Below are 19,150 nucleotides of genomic sequence, written 5' to 3'. Positions count from 1 at the left end.
CCTACCCCATGCCCAGACCGGACGAGCTCCTAGACAAGCTGGGAGGAGCTCGGTACCTTACCACCATGGACCTTACAAAGGGCTACTGGCAAGTGCCGCTGGATGCAGAGGCTCGGCTGAAATCGGCCTTTATCACCCCTCTGGGGCTCTATGAGTTCCTGACCCTGCCTTTCGGCCTCAAGGGAGCACCGGCCACCTTCCAGCGCCTAGTGGACCAGCTACTGAGGGGGATGGAGAGTTTTGCCATGGCGTATATTGATGACATCTGTGTCTTTAGCCAGACCTGGGAGGACCACGTGTCCCAGGTTAGCCAAGTGCTGGACCGACTCCAGGGGGCTCGGCTGACTGTAAAAGCGGAGAAGTGCAAGGTGGGGATGGCTGAAGTATCTTACCTGGGCCATCGGGTGGGGAGCGGCCGCCTAAAGCCGGAACCAGCCAAGGTGGAGTTGATCAGAGACTGGCCCGCTCCCCACACCAAAAAGCAGGTCCAAGCCTTTATTGGGATGGCAGGATACTACCGAAGATTTGTGCCCCACTTTAGCGCCATAGCCACCCCCATCACGGAGCCATGCAAGAAGGGGAAGCCAGATAAGGTGGTCTGGACCAAGCAGTGCCAGGAGGCTTTCCGGGCGCTGCAGGAGGCTCTGGTCAGTGGCCCAGTTCTGGCAAACCCAGACTTTGACAAGCCCTTTGTGGTGTTCACCGATGCCTCAGACACAGGACTGGGGGTGGTGTTAATGCAGGAGGATGAAAAGGGGGAGAGACACCCCATCGTGTACCTGAGCAAGAAGTTGCTACCCCGGGAGCAACACTACGCAGCCATCGAGAAGGAGTGCCTGGCCATGGTGTGGGCCCTCAAGAAACTAGAGCCCTATCTCTTTGGGTGACACTTCACCGTCTACACCGACCACTCTCCCCTGACCTGGCTGCACCAGATGAAAGGAGCCAATGCCAAGCTCCTGAGATGGAACCTGCTCCTGCAGGATTACGACATGGACGTGGTCCACGTGAAGGGAAGTGCCAACCTGATAGCGGATGCGCTGTCCTGGAGAGGTGGCCCCGAACTTCCCCAGGTCACTGGTCAGCGTGACCCCGCTCAGTTCAGTCTCGAAGGGGGGAGAGATGTGACGATGTGACGCAGCAGGGAGGGGGGAGTGTTGACCTGGGAATGTGCCCAGGGGATGAGAGACCTGAGAGCCTGTAACCTGAGCCAGGAGAGGGAGGGGGAGGTAACACCTATGCCCAGGAATGTGAAGACTGGCTGCAGGAGAGAGCCTCCTGGCGGGGGGGGGGGGGGGGGTTAGTTTCAGTTTGGAGCTGGGTGGAGGAACACAGGGAACCCCAGGGCTGGGGTCTAAGCTCCCTGCTCCCCCAGAAGGACTTGACTGAGGGGTCCTGGGTGTACCCACAAGCTCTGTTTTGGACTGTGTTCCTGTTGTCCAATAAACCTTCTATTTTACTGGCTGGCTGAGAGTCTCAGTGAATCCCTGGAAGAGGGGTGCAGGGCCTGGACTCCCCCACACTCCGTGACACCTGCTGGCTAAGGGGTTGGTGTGAGCGGCTGCCCCTGGCAACGCCGTGCTCTGATGCTACCCTTCTATTGACAGGGCAGCCAAGCAGCGACGGAAGGGGGATCGTATCGTCATAGACTGCCAGGAGCAGGCCTACTGGCTGGTCAACAGGCCCCCGGTAAGGCCATGCCGGCCCAGAGCCCTGGGGCCCCTCGTAGCAGGAGGGTGCACGCCTTGGTGGGGCTGCTGGGGAGCCCTGAGGGTGGCAGGAGGACCCATGAGGTGGGGTGAGGTGCACTGGCAGGGTGGGATCCCCGGTTGTGGAGGGGCAAGGTGCGTCAGCGGGATGGGACCCCCGGGGTAAGGTGATGGGACAGGACCCCCAGGGTGGGGCAGGGTAAGGCATTCCAGCAGGGCGGGACCCCTGGTATGGTGTGTGGGGTGGGGTGAGGCGTGCCAGCAGGGCAGGACCTGCAGGGCAGGGCAGAGGGGCAGGACCCTCAGGGTGAGGCCCACAGGGTAGGGTGGCAGGGCAGGACTCCCGGGGTAGGGTGGTGGAGTGGGGCAGGGCGAGGTGAGGTGTGCCGGCAGGGCAGAACCCTCAGAACAGAGCAGGGCGGTGGAGCAGGACCCCCAGGGTGGGCCCTCAGGGTGGAACAGAGGGTGGGATGGGACCCCAGGGCAGAGCAGAAGACAGGGTGGGTCATGATGGTGGGGCAAAGCCCCTGGGGTGGAGCAGGGCAGGGGCAGGGTGCACTGGCAGGGTGGGACCCCCGAGATGGGACAGTGGGGCAGGACCCCTGGGTGGGTCGGGGCATGCTGGTTGGGCAGAGCCCCTGGGGAGGAGTGGGGTGAGACGTGGCTGGCAGGGCAACCCCCCGGAGGTGGGGCATGGCCAGCCTTGTGTGGTGGGGTGACAGCTGCATTCCAGTCCCTTCTCCAGCCATGGGACAGGCACACCACACCTGCCTCACTGCCACAGCTGCCCTGAGTGCCATCCGTGCTGGGCATGAGCCCCGCACGTCCCCTGCAGGGAAAGGAGCTGGGCCATAGCAGAGCTGAGGGCAGACATCTGCAGAGGCTGGGCGGGGCGATGAGGGGGAATTCTCAGGGACCCTGGCATCCGGCCCCGGGGACTCAGCCTCCCAGCCTGTTGGAGTCAGCCTGGCTGAGACATGGGCCCTGCGGAGCCCACCTTGGGGGGCAGGGGGCTGTCCCATCATTGCCTGTGCTGGCAGCTCAGAGGCCCACTGAGGCCTCCCTCCATGAGACCTCCGGGGAGCCCCATCTGCCCCGACCCCCACAGGGTCAGGTGCTGGCTCCAGGCAGTGAGTGACGAGCCTAGAGGCCACCCGCCTGCCCTGGTGCCGCCTGCTGGCAGCGACTGCCCCAGCTAGGCGTGCATCAGCCCCTCCCCTCCCTGCCCACCAGAGGGCACTGGCTTTCTGGGCAGCCCTCCAGTGCTCTGAGGGGCACCCAGCCTGGTACCACAGAGCCCTGGAAGGGGGTGGCCGTCCCTCCCCTGGCAGGGCTTAACCCCTGTGTCTTGGTGTGATGAGGCTGCAACTCACCAGGGCATGGGCAGCAGCTGGGGGCTGGCGCAGGGAAGAGAGCCCTCAATGGCAGGGAAGCTGGGGCTGCTCCCCCCACTCCGTGCTGGCTGGTTCCGAGCACCTCACTCCACTAATCCCGCACCCCCACAGAGCTCAGCACCGCAGAGGGTGGGTCTCCTCTCCCCAGCCGTGCAGGACAGCGGGGCACACACAGCCCTGTTCCAGCTCCCTGCAGCTCTGCCCAGGAGCGCAGCTCCCCTCTCAACCCCCCAGGCCAGCTGCCCCCATGCCCGGCCTGGCGCGCTCTCCCAGAGGACGGGTGCAAGCAGCACTCAGAGCATTAGCGCCGGCTCAGAGGAGCGGGCCACAACAGCTGGCGTTAAATCCTCTGCCTTCCCTTTAGTCTAATGCCAGTCACCGCCTGCTGCTATGGGGGCTGGGCAGGCAGACGGGGCCTTGCAGTTCCTGGGGGATCTCCCAGCTCAGGGGCTGGGCACTGCGGCGGGATTGCTGTTCTGCCCTGCACCCGGGTCTTCCCTGCTGGAGGGGCCGGGTGAGGGGAAGTGAGGGGAGCGCAGGGCCCGTCTGGAGCGTGTCGGGGCAGCAGCACCCAAGGCCACCTGTCGTCACATGCAGGGAGCGCTGATTTCCCGCCCCAGGCAGCTCCAGGATAGCTAGTGTCCTCGGGACTGCGGGACCGGGCCCAGGCTGCAGCCCCCCAGAGATCCATGGGGCCAAGCTGCAGCGGGCTTCCTGTGGGGCTCTTTCTGGGATGGAGAGTAACCCCTGAACCAGAGAGTGCTGAGCCTGCTGCCATGTGTGTCTGGCTGTGCCCTGCTCCCAACTCTGCCCTCCGTGGCTGCACCTGCTGGCAGAGCCCGGGCCCCAGACTGGGCAGCCCTGCTCGAGACGCCTGGCCGGCCGCAGGGGGTGCCCCAGCCTGGGGGTACTGTTGAAAATCGGACTGCGTGTTTGCTGGCTGGTGTGGGTCTGACTGCACAAGACCTGGAGCTTTCCAGCCCCTTTCCTGGCAGTGACCCTGGGACCATGGCAGGATTATCCCAGCATGCTTAGCCTGGGCTACCGCATCTCCAGACAGAAGCTAGCCCTGATACCCTGCTTGGCAGCACAAAGAGCTGGCCTTGGGGCCCTGCCGCCAGCCCGAGGGCCGAGCGTGGCTTGGGGGTTGAAGGGAGGGCCCTGCTCTGCGTTGACTCTGGTACCTGGGCCCGTGGGGAACAGGTGGAGAAGAGAGCTGCCTGTAGTACAGGGTCCTGTGTAGCCACATGTGCCCGGGGACCTGGGCATGGGGCCCTGTGCCCCTGAGAGCCCTGAGGCTGGCATGGAAAGTGCTAAGGGGTGACCACGCCCAGTGTGGTGTGAACTTTCCCCCAAGCGGGAGCCCCCAGTCCTCCCCCCACCCCCCAGTAGACCATTCGCAGCCTGATGGGCTGACCAGCTCACCCCGTCGCTCAGCATCCCCCAGCTCTAGAGCCCCTGCGTAGCCCCTCGGGCCCTGCCAGCCCCTGCTGCAGCTCCCCGAGGTGTGTGTTAAGTTGGTGTCAGTGTGCCGAGCCCCAGGCACTGCACCGGTCCCATGAGGTCAGGTCTAGGTGGATTGGCGCTCCCTGTGCCAGGATTTCAGAGCCGAGGTAGGTTCTCTGCACAAGAGTCCTGGCGGCCGATGCCAGAGGGGTGACGGGATGGGCACTGGATGCGAGCTACGGGGACTGGGGAAGGCAGTCAGTGGGGTCCTGACCTTATTTTCTCTCCTCTGGCAGCCGGGAGCCCTGAACGTGATGGAGCATGGGCCGGAGCGGAGGAATTGCCACATCAGCCGGGTGCAGCTGGTGAGTGTCCTGCCAGGGTGTGCACCTCCCTCCCTCCCTCTTGCTGGGACAGGAGCTCTGTGCCAGCCACACCCTGCCCTGGGGCCAGCCAAGGGCTGTTCCCCACTGCCCATTTGCCAGGGCACTTGTGCAGGGGCACAGTGCTCCCAGCAGACTGCCACAGGCTGCTGTCGGGCCTGTCTGAGAAGCTGCTTAGCTCTTCCCAGTCCGACTAGGTAAAGACTGGCCCAGCCAGGGCTGCTTCCCTTGGGCTCCCACGTGCTTCCTTAGCCCGGCCCGGCGGAGTCCCACAGCCACGTGGAACAGACGTGGAGCCAGGTCTGGGAGCCTCCCAGAGCCCACGGGCTGCTCCTCATGCTCAGAGGTTCACACAGCCCAAGGCCAGAAGTGCCCATTAGACCACCCAGGCCAGACCTTTCAGCCAGCTACCCCTGCCCAGGGACTTCAGCTCTCGCCAGCGGGACCACGGTGCACCAGTGCCTGAAAACTGGTTACGTGAGACATGCCCAGATGGGCCCCAGGCTGGAAACCCCCCAAAGTCCCTGCCAATCTGCGCTGGGGGAAATTCCTTCCTGCCGCCCCCGGCCCCCCATCTGGGGATCAGCGCACAGCGGCCAGGTGTCAAGGACGGAGGGTTTTCTGTCCCACCCCGAGCCCGCTGGCCCGTCCCCAGCTGGGACCCATCTCTGACGCTTCAGAGAAAGCGAAACTCTCCCCGCTGACTGATGCGGCCACTGGCCGTGGCCCCAAAGCACAAGAGCAGCGCGCAACCGTTCTCCTAACCCAGAGCTGGGGGAGGCGATGCTGGCTCTCCTGTCCTCAGGATGGCCCCCAGCATCGCCTCGGCTCGCTGGTAGCTGTGGGTGCACCTGAGCCCCCAGGGCATGATCCTGTCTGTGCCCAGCCCCAGGCACTGCAAACTCCAGTCAGGTCGCTGCTGCTCTCACCCTGGGCCCCTCAGCATCACCGGGTTGCTTGGGATTAGTCCCCAGGTGTGTTAACATCTCTTTCCCAGCTGTTCCCCACCCTGTCTCTGATCTCTCCCCTCCCTGTGTGTGGAGTTCGTCCTCCCCGCTGTGTGCATCACCTGCTCACTAATCCCCCAGCGCTGCTAACGGCTGGGAATCCACAGTGGGCTGGGCCCCGCAGATCTGCTGGGGAGACAAGAGCCCTGAGGGCCAGGCCTCCCCCAGCTCCCCTAGCTCGCATCCAGTGCCCGCCCTGCCAGCCCTCTGGCCCTGACGCTCCCTGCGCACCATTGCCAGGCTATCCAGTGAATACAAATCTGCTCTGCCAGCGCCTGACCCAGCCAGCCACTCCCTGGCCATGCCAGCTGCTTTGGGTGACAGGCTGGGCCTGGTGCTCCTGGGCTGTCTGTCCTAGCGTGACCTGCCCGACGCCTGCCAGCTCTGGGCACCCTCTCCTTACCTCCCCAGCGGCCACAGAGAGCTGCCACGGCAATTGTTCAGAGCCCTGGCAGGAGAGCCAGCCGCCGTCCTCGGGGAGCAATGTCAGCAGGTGCCGAGAGGCGCAAAGAGTCCCAGTGGCTGTCCCGTGGGCACTGCATCCTCAGCATGGAGTTCCCGGCCTGGCCAGAGCCCTTGCTGCAGTGAGCCGTGGGCCTGGCCTCTAGCCAAGCCAGCCCTGGGATGGGGGCCGAGCGCCATCAGAGCCATGGCTGGCCTCGGGGGGGTTTGTCACTCAGCGGCTATTGGTGCCCCGTCCTGTGTGTCGTGGTGTCACTAACGCAGCCCCCGGGGGCTCCTCTCCTCTCCTGTCTGTCTGTTGTGCCAGCTCCTTACTAACTGCTTGGCTTTGTTTCTCTTCTCTTCTCCTGTCTCGTGCCTCGTCTTCTGTCCAAGTAAGTGTCCCTAACCCAGAGCTGCCCACGACGGGGCCTGTGTGATGGGCCGGGCTGCACAGGGCTGGGGGGTGCACACAGTTAGAGCAGGGCACTGGGAGACAGGACTCCTGGGTTCTATTCCAGGCTCCCCCATTTACTGATGTGTGAGCGTGGGCTGGGCTGGTGACCGTGCCTCCTGGGTGGCGTGGAAGGAGGCTGTGGGGAGGGGCAGTGCTCTCTTGTGGCTGGAACAGGGCTCTGGGCCATCCCGGATCCCCATCTCCCACCCCAAGCATGGGGCTGGGCAGCACCAGGGGCTGCAGCTCTGGGGTTTGTGCTGGCAGTCGCACAGCAGGGCGCCGCACCCTCTCCGCTGGCACTGTGCAGTTGTGCCATCCTTTCCGGCCAGCTGGTGGCTGCACAGCCCAGCATGCCAGGGCATCGCCCTCCACTTCCCCCTGGCTGCCTGGCTCCCCGCTCTCCTGGACACCCGCCTGGTATGGTACCAGGCAGCTCTGTGCCAGTGCTGGCCCCTGACCCCTCCCGTCCTGTGCGGTGAGAAGCTGCCTGCTGGGGGATGGGTACCCATGTGTGCTGGGGGCATTTGCAGGTGCCCATCACCCTGGTGTTGGGTTCATGGCTGAGCAGCTTGCTGCTTTCCCTTCTCCCCTGCTGGGAGTATGGGAGACTGGAATCCTGCTGCTGTTCCCCCGGGGCTCTGGCCTGTGCCCTGCGCTGGCCCTGGCCCAGCTGGAGTGGGGGGCCCCATGCAGTGTGGCTGCCCCAGTGGGCAGAGCAAAGCGCCCTCCAGAGCCTGCCCAACGCCCATAGCCCCAGTCTGGCTGGGCTGGGATGCAGCTGGGAGTGCCATGGGCATGCGGTTGGCATGGCTCAAGGCGGGCTAGCAGCCAAGCCTGGAGATGCTGGGGTGAACCCTCTCTGGGCAGGGCTGGCACGGCCGAGCTCTTGGCTCGCAGCAGGGCCTTTCTGGGGGCTCGGCTGGGTGCTCACACTCCTCTGTCGGTCTCTTTCAGCCCGAGAACACGGATTACTACAAGCGGGAGGTGAGTGCGAGGCTGGTGCCGGCCCAGTCGCACGCTGGACAGTGGATGGGCAGGCTGCTCCCTAGGGCCTTGGCTCTCGGACTGTGCAGAGCCTCCCAGTGAGCTAAGGGAGCCAGGCAGAGGGGAGGCTGCTGATGGCCCATGGCTCGTCCAGCCAGGCCCGCAGGGAGCCTGGTGGAAGGGAGGCTGCTGATGGCCCGTGGCTCGCCCAGCCAGGCCTGTGGGTTTCCTGACATGATCGTGACCCTGCTGGAAACCCCACAGCGATGGCTGAGCCAGTGCTACTGCATGGGACTGTGTCTGCCGTGCCAGGGCTGAGGGGCATGTGTAGAGTGGATGGGCCATGCCCATGGCTGTGCCCTGTATCCCCCCCTACCAGGAGCAGGGGAAGCGTTGCTAAATCTGTCCAGAAAGGGCTGAGGAGTGGGGAGGTTTGGGCCTCAGGCACCCCGGGCTTGGCTCAGGCTCTCGCTGTTTCCCCATGGCCTGGCAGGGAGCGTGGGGGTAGATAACAGCTGGAGCAGCTCCTGTCCCTCCAGGATTTGTGCCCTGCTTCTCGGGCTGGCCGGGCACTGCTGTTCTCTCCTCAACCCCACTCCTCTCTGCGCCCGCACCCAGATCGAGTGCTGCCGAAAGGCCATGGGCAGGACCCGCGTGAAGTCCTCCATTTGCCTGGAGGGGTAAGTTGCCATCCCCAGGTGGGGGGTGGGGCAGGCCCCGGGGAGCCTCAGTGGCATTTCCATCCCCGTCCCTGGGCACAGGGCTGAGCCACTCATGCAAACACCTTGTAGCTGCCCCTGGCTCTGGGGGAGGGGGTGTAGACAGCTCCACTCACACCTAATAACGCTGGGCTCTCCACTCAGCTGCTGGTGCCCAGTGGGAGCCACACCTACTCCATGTGACTCCCTTTTCCAGCAGGGGGCGCTACTAGGATATTAGCATCCCAGGCCCAGAGCCCCACTGGGTTTAGCTAGTGGCATTTTTATTCCAGGGCTGGAGCTACACCCAGCTCTGCTGGTCCCCCTCAATCCTGACCCGCAGCCCCTGCTATCCCAGCCCTGGGGCTCCCTCCACCCCCCAGCTCTGCCGGTGCCCCTCAATCCTGACCCACAGCCCCTGCTAGACCAGTCCTGGGCCCCCAAAAGTGACAGTGTCCATATTTCAGCATTACACTGCAGCCTCTTGTGGCTGGTGCTTGTGTGACCCTCACAGACAGAAGCTGACTCTGTGCTGGCCCCTGGCCCTGCTGCTTGTGGGGGTGACATAGTGCTTGCAGAAACAGGGAGCCCCTCTAGGAATCGCCCTGGGGCCAGGCCCTATGCCCAGGGCTGATGCAGAGCAGTGCAGCGGGCCGTGGGGCTGGGAAGGGCTTTGACAGAATCTGTGCAGCATAACACACACCTTGAGGCCTGGCTGGAGCCCTGGCTCTGAGCCATGTCCCATCCTTAGGGCTTGCTGGGAACCAGCAGCAGGCTGGGCATCCGGGAGTGCTTCCCAGAGAGCGCCCGGGCAGCAAGGGAAAGCAAGCCTATGCCCTCGGAGACCGGCCCTTCCTGGGCCTGCCAAGGCGCCAGGCTCTACCTGTCCATCTATCTGTTGGGGGGCACTGGCAGGACATGTGGGACAGAGCAGCAGCAATGCCTGCTCCCCAGTGCTGCTTGGCACAGCTCCCAGGTCCACCGGCCCCACGCTGGACCTGTCTGATGGGTGGAGGCCATGCGGAGAGCCCAGCTGTGCTCACCATCACTCCTCCCTTGGCAGGTACATCAAATTCAACGAGCAGTACGTGCCCCACGATCCCATCATGTCGGGCTGCCTGCCCAGTAACCCCTGGATCACGGACGACACCACATACTGGGCCATGAACGCCCCCACGTAAGCGTCCGGGGCAGGGGGCAGCACAGGCCGCAGTGTGGGGATCCAGCCTGTGGCTGGTTCCTCCCCAGCACTGGGGCTGGCAGGGGCTGGAAGAATATCAGTGTGCTGCAGGCAGTGGGCACTGGGTTCCCGGACCCCTCAGTCGTTGCCCCATTGCCATGTGCTGTGGGGAGGGTCACTGATCAACGCTGGCCCAGGGGGCCTGCTTGGAGACCTTGCCATGCCACTGGGGGACACTGTGAACCCAGGCACCATGACAGGCAGGCCGGGTCCAGCCTGGTGCTGCCATGGTCCTGGGGGCGCTGCTAAGCCTGAGCTAGTGGGGACTCTCCAGACGGGGAGGTGTGGGCCTGGTTCAGGATGAGGGGCTGGGGCCCCAGCTCAGGGCCGAACTCCTTGGGGCTCCCTCAAGCCTGTCTCAGGGCGGGGGTCAGTGGCAGCAGGAGCCCCCGTGACCTCGGTTCCCTCCCCCGCAGGGTGACAACGCCGACTAAGCTGCGCGTGGAGCGCTGGGGCTTCAGCTTCAGTGAGCTGCTGGGTGACACGCTGGGCCGCAGGCAGCTGTTGGAGTTCCTCAAGAAGGAGTTCAGCGGTGAGTGACCTACCCTGCTCGGTTGGCTTCGGCCAACGATGCCAGGCTGGGGCTGGCTCCTCCCTCCTGCTCAACGGGGCCCTGCTGGCAGGAGGAGCCATTGCCGGGGTTGGCTGGAGAAGGCCTGGGATTGCGGCCCCTCCTCTGGGGTAGCTCCAGGGAGAGCCCCTCCAGTGCCATGGGTACAGGACTCCAGCCACGGCTCAAGCACCTGCTGGGCTTACAGGGGTCCAGGGGCTGGCACGGCCGGCAGCAGAGCGCCCGGCAGGGATCCTCCTTCACATGGCTCCTCTGCACGTGGCCCCCACAGGGGTTGTATCTTCCCCGTCCTTCGCTCACCGGCGATGCATGGGCACCTGTGCCCTGCGGGGCCCAGCTGGAGCGTGAGCCGCATGGCTGGGCTGCTCCCTGCTCTGTGCTGCCAACATCGTCTCTCTCCCGCCAGCCGAGAACCTGAGTTTCTGGGAGGCGTGTGAGGAGCTGCGCTACGGGGAGCAGGCCCGCATCGCCGACACCGTGGCCTCCATCTATCAGTGAGTGCCCGGCCGTGGCCCCACTGCACCACGCCCCACATGTGCTCCCTGCTGTACCCACATTGCCCACATCATAGACTTCATCTATCTGGGAGTGCCCTGCTGAGCCCCCATCACACCCCCACCATGCCCCCACTGTGCCCAGCCTCCACTACACCCCCACCGTGCCAAGCCCCTGCCACAGCGATCCCCTACTACACTCCTGCTGTGCCCCACCACACCCCCAACTCACAGAGCCCCACCGCCCTGAGACCCCACTGCACCGAGCCCCCGCCACACCCCCACCATGCCAAGCCCCCACATGCTCCCCCTGTGCTTGCATCGTGGACTCCCATCTATCTCAGTGCCCTGTCCCATGCTCTGCCCCCCACTTGACCCCACACGTCAAGCCAGAGGGGGGCGGTGTGTGGTCCCCTCTTCAAGGCATTAGAGCCCAATGGGGCCTATACGTCGGGGTCCCCCGGGGCAGCTCTTTCCTGTGGCTCCGAGCACAGTGCGGAGCATGGTTCTGGAGAGCTGGCACGGCTCTCACCTCCTGGGGGAGGGGTGCATACCAGCCCTAGACATGCAGGAGAGCCTGGGGGCAGATGTGCCAGTCCCAGACGCGCAGGAGAGGCTGGGGGGAGGTGCCAGTCCCAGATGCACAGGAGGGGCACAGGGCATGTGGGGAGGCAGGGGGGGCTTGGCTGATCTGGGGACCTGGGAACCTGTAGGGGACTCCTCCAACTTCTCTCTAGCTGCCGACCCCCAACCTGAGCTGACCTGGCGGGTGCACTGATAGAGCTGTGTGGATGGGGCTCGGGGTGGGGTCTGAGCCCATGGCCTCTGCCCCTCGAACCCGCAGGGGGAGCCCCCTGGCCATTGCCCCTGCGGTGCCCTTGCTGGGAGCCCAGGAGCACCCCGCATGGCGCTGAGCCAGCCCTGCTCAGGCTGGGTGTGTGCCCTGCTCCCCAGGCAGTTCCTGGCCCCCGGCGCCACCCGCTGGGTGAACATCGACAGCAAGACCATGGAGAGGACCCTGGAGGGCATCAAGACGCCACATCGCTACGTGATGGACGATGCCCAGATGCACATCTACATGCTGATGAAGAAGGTGGGGGCCTGGGCCCTGCCCCCACACCTGCCCCTCCCCTGGGCACTGGCACCTCCTCCTCAGCTTCAGCTGCCCCAGGTTACCCACGGGGCTGGGAGAGCCCTGGGCACTGGGCTGCAGCTTTACCAGCCCGAGCAGAAGCATGGGCAGAGGGGGGTGGACATAAGAACATAAGAATGGCCATACTGGGTCAGACCAAAGGTCCATCCGGCCCAGTATCCTGTCTACCAACAGTGGCCAATGCCAGGTGCCCCAGAGGGAGTGAACTTAACAGGTAATGATCAAGTGATCGCTCTCCTGCCATCCATCTCCACCCTCTGACAGACAGAGGCTAGGGACACCATTCCTTACCCATCCTGGCTAATAGCCATTCATGGACTTAATCTCCATGAATTTATCCAGTGCTCCTTTTTTTTTTTTTTTTTTGGTCCTGCTTGGAGGATGGCGGGGAAGGACATTCTCCAGGGCAAGCTGGTCAGTGTGGTGGTGGCTGAGGAGCAGGGGATGGGCCGTGGGGCAGGCTGGTCACTGAGAAGTGGGGGAGGGTGCCACGGAGTCCCTGGGTGATGCTCTGGAGCTGCTCCCCATGAAGCCAGTCAGGACTCTGGGGCAGTCGCCTTCCTGTGAAGCCAGAGGGTCCTGCACCCCAACTTTGCAGTCAGGCATGACTCTCAGCCAGCCAGTAAAACAGAAGGTTTATTAGATGACAGGAACATGGTCTAAAACAGAGCTTGTAGGTGCAGAGAGCAGGACCCCTCAGCTGGGTCCATTTTGGGGGGCAGTGAGCCAGACAACCACATCTGCCCTTCACTCCATGTCTCCAGCCAGCCCCAAACTGAAACTACCTCCAGCCCCACCTTTTCCTGGGCCAGGAGGTCACCTGATTCCTTTGTTCGCCAACCCTTTAGCTCTCACCTTGCAGGGGGGAAGGGCTAGGACATCAGTTGCCAGGAAACAGCGTGTTGGCCACTGTCTGTGTCCAGACCCCTGCACCTCTAGGGCTCTGCAATGATCATACACCCTTATCCCACCACCTAGATACTTAAGAACTGCCTTGGGGAAACTGAGGCACCCCCAGGCTGGTCACTGAGGAGTGGGGGAGGGGTCGTGGGGAGGGCTGGTTGCTGGGAGGGAGAAGAGCAGTGAGGAGGTCCGTAGTTGGGCTGGCCTGGGGCTCATCCCCCCTCCTCATGCTTTGCACTGCCCCCAGGACTCGTACCCACGCTTCCTCAAGTCGGAGTTGTACCGCAGCCTGCTGGCAGAAGCCATCGTGCCCCCAGAGACCAAGAAACGGTGAGTGGGGCCCAGGCAGCCAGTGGACACAGGGTGCCCAGCCTAGGCCTGCAGGATGAGCAGGGGAGAGGCCAGGGGCTTGCTGGTGCAGAGCTGGTCCAGGCCCCCTAACAGTGCCCCGCCCTCCCCGCTGCCAACCCTACTTGGCTCTTCCCCCTCCCGCTTGTGCCAAGCTCGCTCAGCACTGCCCCGTCCCAGGCACTAACCCACCCCAGGTGCTCACTCACCCCTGGGTGCTAATCTCGCCCCGGACGCTAACCCCACCCCACGCTGTCCCCACTCCTGGCACTAAACGCATCCCACATAGCCCCCGTCCGGGTGCTGACCTCACCCTGGATGCTAACTCTGCCCTTCACTGCCCAAGCCCTGGGCACTGACCTGTGGCTCTCTCTGGCAGGGTTTTCCCATTCATGAGGAAGCAGCGTCACTCCAGCCCCAGCCCAGCGCTGCTGCTGCCCACGGGGGAGCCGGAGGCGAAGGCCGAGGATCAGAGCAAGGCGGTTGCTGTCCCCATGGAGAGCTAGGATCCCCTCACCTGCCACCTGCCCCCACCCACTCCAGGCTGAGCGTTCTGCACTGACGGGGGGCAGGGGCTGGATGAGGTGGGGCAGCAACTGCTGGGCCCCATGGGGCACCTGCTTCTCCCCCAGCCTGGCCCACCATTGTGGCATCAGGCCCCCCAGACAGGGTGTTCTGGAGGCAATGACCCATCTCTGGCCTGCCCCACCTAGGCAGTGCCAGGGCAGCGTGGGCCGGCTGTGGGGGGTCTGTTCTTGTCCAACGGCTGCAGGTGGCTAGTTGGGTAAGGAGGGTGACTGCCCTGGGCTGGGCCCTGTGGGAGAGTGGCAGCGATGGTGAGGCCAGCTGCCCATGCAGGGCGGGCTCTCACCCCCTGGCATGAATGCAATCCCAGGCTCTCTGGCAGGGGCAGACCCAGCCTGTAGCACCCCCAGGCCCCACACACGTCATCAGGCACAGGGAGATGGGTGCTTATATGCCAGTGCAGAGCAGCTCAGCCTCAAAGTGATCCCCTCAACCCCTCCCACAGGGCAGCCACAGCCCTTGACACTAAAGGATAAAGCCATATGCCCCGGGAGCCTGTGTGCCCAGCCCTCCGGAGCCCCCTGCACAGCACCACTGGGGCAGCTCCTGCTCCCTTTGCCTTAGCTCTTAGAGTGACCCCCATCTCCCTGCCCCCGGCAGTTCTATGGGGCGAGTGGCTGCAACGGGCCAAGACACACGTGGTCTGACTCCCCTCACTGAGCTGCCCACTCCTGGCTGGCGGCGGGGGGTGTGCCCGCTGGCACATGAATACCAGGGGCTTGGGGCAATGATGGGCAGAAGCAGAGCCTGCCCCAGAGTGGCACAACTCAAGACCTCTGTGCCAGCCTGGGTTTGTGACTGAGCACAGCCCCTCCCTTAGGGTCACCCTTCTCCATACCCCAACCCTGCCAGGAGCACCCTGCTCTGGTGCTGCCCTCCCCCCGCCCAGCTGTCCTACACTGAACAAAGCCACTAATAAAGGACAACTCATGGGCAACTCTGGCCTCTCTCATTGGGGGTTGGCAATGGAGGGGTGCTGCCAGGGGAGGGGGTGAGCAAAGCCCTGCCCCTTATGGAAATCGGCACAGGGGGTGCGATGGGTGGGACCCAGAGGGGGCTTGGCACAGCCTGGCCAGGGGCCACAGAGCAGTCGTGTTGTCCAGCGCCATCCTGTCCCTGCCCTGGTGCCTCCTGCAAAGGGCCACGAGGGGCAGAGGCCTCCTGGTGAGTGGTTGCCACCCTCTATGCCCCCCCCACCCGGCAGCATTCCCCCTGCAGTTCAGGGTACAGTGGCTGGGCCTGGTATTAGAGTCCAGGCCTTGTCAGTTCGAACCTTGCTGCCCTGCCCCAGGGAGGGGACGGGAGAGAGTTGGCACCTGGAGCCAGACATGGCCTGGAGTGCTGCAGGGGCTGGTGGATTGGGGACGATCTCCCCAGCCTGTTTGGCCCAGTGGGACTTCGGCATCCTCTGGCCTAGCCCTTGGCGCATGGGCTGCTGTGCCAGTCTGGCCCAGCCTGGGGAGGGGCCCAGCCCAGCAGCGGTGTCGACCCTGAGAGCAGACTGCACTGCCATGGAGTGAGAGAGGGTGTGACTGGGGTTCCTGCCCACCCCCCAGGGGTATCCCCAGCACCTGGCCCTGAGTGAATCCATGTGCTCTGCTGGGGCAATGCCTGCCCCCATGCTGGGGATTGACGGGGCACTTACAGCAGGGCAGGAGCACTACAGCGAGGCCTTGGGAAACAGCACTGTCGCCCTGTCCTGTGAGCTCATGGGGCGGGGGGGCAGGGCTGCAGCCCAACAGTGATGCTGAGCCGCTCTTCCAGTACCCTGGAGTGGCTGAACTGGAAGCATGCTACCCTACTGCGGCGAGGGGAGTGCATCTCAGAGCGGGGGGCCAGCCAAAGAGTCACCTCAGGCTCGTGGCCCGGGTCACCGTGGCCCCAACGTTGCCCTGCAGCTGCACAAAGAGTCTTAATGTGGGTGTGAGACGTTGCTAGGCCACATCTATCAGCCCAGCTCTTTAAACACACTGGAGCCTGGCCTGGTGCCACCCATGTCCTGGAGGGGGCTGGCTCCAGCGCCCCGGCAGTGATCCCAGCCCACCCTTGCCTGGGATTGTGTGATGGTTCAGATGCCTGGCCAGGGCAGGACAAGGAGCCCAAAGGGCTCATCCAGACACTCACCTCTGCCGTGTCGCCCCCGCTGGGGGCTGAGCCTGGGCCACTCCAGGAAGGGCCAGGGGGCATTGGGGACTGACGGGAGTGCTTCCCCCTGCAGCAGAGCCTCCAATACCAGCAGCGAGGCGACCGGGTACCTGGGCAGAGTCTCCTTCGCCAACAAACCTTCTTTATTGCCTCTGTTCAGCACCAGGCACTCGCTTTCACTCCCAAACGCAGCTGCTACCCCAGGGTCCAATGGGCCTAAAATCTCCTTCTGACTAGGAGCCGGGGATTAGAACCCAGGTCTCCTGACTCCCAGCCCTGGCTCCTGGCCTGTGCTGCCTGCCAGGCTGAAGGGAGAGGCACTGGGTGAGGGGAGATTTTCACAGTCTGGGGCTTGGTGGTTGCCCTAAGGCTGCTGTCTCTATGAGGCTGGCGTGGAACAATCAGCGAATAGCTCCAATGCCCTGTTACCGCCTCCCCCGGCTCATGAGTGATGCACTAACTGTGTCCAGAGCTGGGGCTGGCTCCAGGGAGCCCCACTAGCCCTTTCCCAACCATGGGCTGCACCGCCGCTTAGTGTCACCTGCCGCAGCCGCGGCGGGATGCAGGCCCCTTTGGGGGCACGGTGTTGTCAGGCACTGCACCAACTGCTCCAGCAGAAGCCGCACGTCCCTCTCCCCTGCTGCCTTCATCTGCTCGCGCTGGAATGCCACCAGAAACGGCAGGCGGGCTTGTCTGGCAGGGTTTGTTTGCCATAAAACTCGAGCTGCTTATTCCACACGGTGCCGCTGGCCTCCAAATAGTGACAGCTGGGTTCCTGTCAGCGCTGCTGTTTGATTTCAAAGTGGGGTCTCTAGCCAGTGAGTGCCGGGCTCGCCTTTCTTACCGGGCTGAAGGTAGCTGCCATGTTGGCCTTTTTTCTCCAGGCTCCTGGTCTTTCCCGGCTCCCCAGGCATTTTCACAAAGAACTGGCAACGGCTGTGTGTTCCCTTCTGGGCAGCCCACCTGGGTCACTGTGTTTTTATCCTTTGCCTTCCTACGCGTCCCTCCCTTTCCAGCTCTCCTCCCCGCGGGAGACCAGGGTCAGGTGTGTTCTGGGGACACTGGAGTCTACAGCAGTGAGACTGTCGAATGGACCCTGCACTCGTTAAGGCCAGGGGAGATGGAGGCAGGCAGTGCTGTGGAGGCGGAGAGAAGTTGATGAGCGGGAGGAGGAGGAGGCTCGGGTTCAAGGACACTTGGGCCAAGAGCAATGGTGACTGAAGGCAGGGAGCTGGGTTTTGACCTGCTGTCTGCCCCAGGGAAGCATGTCCATCCTCCAGACATTCTGCTGAATAAAGAGATCAGGTCATGAGGCTTCATGCACAAGGGCAGCTGAGCAGAGGGACTGGGAAGTGCCATGACTGGAGCTGAGTCTCTCTGGGGCACAAGGGGTGTCTAGGGGTGCAGGTGGCAAGGGGAGGGATTGGGTCTCTGCTCCAGCCCTGACATGCTGCTGGGGTGCAGGGGCCAGAGACAGCTTGTGAGGGGCCAGGAGAATTGCTCTGGTGTAGGCAGAGGGCTGGGCAGCTCCAGACAGCTGTGTGGGACCCTCCATGAGCCCAGAATCCCGAGGGTTTAAAGCCCCTACGTCTGGGCTGCCTGTGTCACACTGTGCCCCAGGCGGAGCACAGTCCCTGCCAGAGAGGGTTGAGAATCAGCAGAGCCTCGAGGTGAGAGCGGATGCTACCCCCTCTGCCCCTTCCAGGGGTGCAGGCAGGCTTCCCATCAGGGCACCTGTGTATACCGGCCCTCTCAAGTCGCCCTCTGGCCTCTGCGAGGAGCCCTCCTTCCCCTTGCCGCTCTCTGCTGCCCTTCCTTGGCCCTAGCTGGCGCACCCCTCCGCCTTGCGGCTGGTCCATCGGTGCTCCCTCTGGGGCAGTGCTCAGCCGCCCGCTCCAGGTGGGTGTCCTACGGATCCTCTCTGCTGAACTCCCCGTGGCGCCCTGGGGTGCTGCTGCTGGCCCGTAAGGGGTAATGCAGCACAGCTGAGTGTCCCCGCCTGCAGAGCCCCCTTCTCCACCGTGCCTGCCTGTGGGCGTGCTGGGCGTGCAGCTGGGATGGGCAGAGAGAGGGTGGCAAGGCGCAGGCTCAGCTAGCTGTGCTCTTGGGCCCAGCCTGCAGAGATGCCAGGAAGCGCTGCCCTTTGGCAGATCCCACCCTGCTCACTGCCCAGGAACAGGGTGTGCTGGGTGAACAGAGCTCCTTGACAAAGCACACTGAGGCTTGTAATGCTGCTGGCACCTCGGGCTGGGCACTTGCTAACGCACACCAGGGATGTAGGCCTGTGCTGGGCCATGGAATGGAAACGCCAAGCCAAAGAAAATGCGGTGCTGGTGGGGGGAGGGCGCTCTTCCCTTGAGCCAGTGTCCCACAGTGGGGCTGTGTTTATTGGGGTGCTGTCTAGGCAGAAAGCTGAGGGCCTGAGTACGTCTTGCCCCATGGCCCTTTCTGCAAGTGTCTGTCCTGGCGTCCCAGCCAGACACCCACCCGGACGATGACATTCTGCCACCTGCATCCCTTGCCCTGTCACTGCCATGCCTGCCCTGCGTGAGGATTAGTTGTGTGTGCAGTAGCCCAGGGGCACTTCCAGTGCCATCCAACAGCCAAACTAGCGCTCCTCCAACCCACTCCTTTGAATGCTGCCCCCCAGCGCCTGCCCTGCCCCACGACAGCGAGGAGAAACTCGGAAGACTTTGTAATTCTTTAGTATTCATTCTAACTGATCAGTGATGAGGCAGCGGCTAGAGCATAGGTCAGGGAATTAGGACGCCTGGGGATCTATCCCCAGCACCCTGCTACGTGTGCAGGTGGCTTAAATGGCTCAGCCTCCCTGCGTGTGAAATGGGAATGCTAACATGCCCCTATTTTTGTAAAGAGGAGAGAGGGGAGGGCTGGCAGGGGTCTGGCTTGTTTATCACCTCATTGTAGAATGGGGCGCTCTGCCCACCAGGGCTGCCCTGGCGTTTGGACACCCCATCACTGCAGGCTGCTCAGCCCTGGGCTTTGGCACAACCCATGATAACTATAGTGGCCATCCGCAAAGCGTGGCTTTCCCCCAGGGCTGGGTTTTGAATATGGCCCTGCCCCAGTGTTGGGGGCAGATTGAGAAGCAAACTGGGCTCCCTAGTGAGACGTGCTCGGGGATTTCAGGGCTGTTCGGATCCCTGGTGCCATGTGCCCAGGCCTGCGGGG

At 63.7% G+C, this 19,150-nt stretch overlaps 1 protein-coding gene across 2 annotated transcripts in view; it reads left to right on the top strand.

Annotated features, from left to right (window-relative positions):
* RGS11 (regulator of G protein signaling 11) overlaps positions 1–14,750 on the top strand; it is a 31,264-nt gene extending 16,514 nt beyond the window's left edge. Inside the window, exons 8-17 of one of the 2 annotated variants that reach the window (XM_084641579.1) lie at positions 1,608–1,689; positions 4,846–4,914; positions 7,798–7,821; positions 8,440–8,501; positions 9,583–9,696; positions 10,176–10,291; positions 10,737–10,824; positions 11,779–11,917; positions 13,128–13,210; positions 13,608–14,750. In XM_084641579.1, coding sequence (XP_084497705.1) covers positions 1,608–1,689; positions 4,846–4,914; positions 7,798–7,821; positions 8,440–8,501; positions 9,583–9,696; positions 10,176–10,291; positions 10,737–10,824; positions 11,779–11,917; positions 13,128–13,210; positions 13,608–13,734 — 904 coding nt within the window. In that variant the 3' untranslated portion in view covers positions 13,735–14,750. Of the gene's footprint in view, positions 1–1,607; positions 1,690–4,845; positions 4,915–7,791; positions 7,822–8,439; positions 8,502–9,582; positions 9,697–10,175; positions 10,292–10,736; positions 10,825–11,778; positions 11,918–13,127; positions 13,211–13,607 lie in introns of both variants that reach the window. The other variant, XM_084641578.1, reaches the window with a different exon arrangement.
* Positions 14,751–19,150: the final 4,400 nt, after the last annotated feature.

This window comes from Lepidochelys olivacea (assembly GCF_965140295.1).
Source record: "Lepidochelys olivacea isolate rLepOli2 genome assembly, chromosome: 10".
Taxonomy (NCBI): domain Eukaryota; kingdom Metazoa; phylum Chordata; order Testudines; family Cheloniidae; genus Lepidochelys; species Lepidochelys olivacea.
This window is presented reverse-complemented; position numbering and strand designations above follow the sequence as displayed.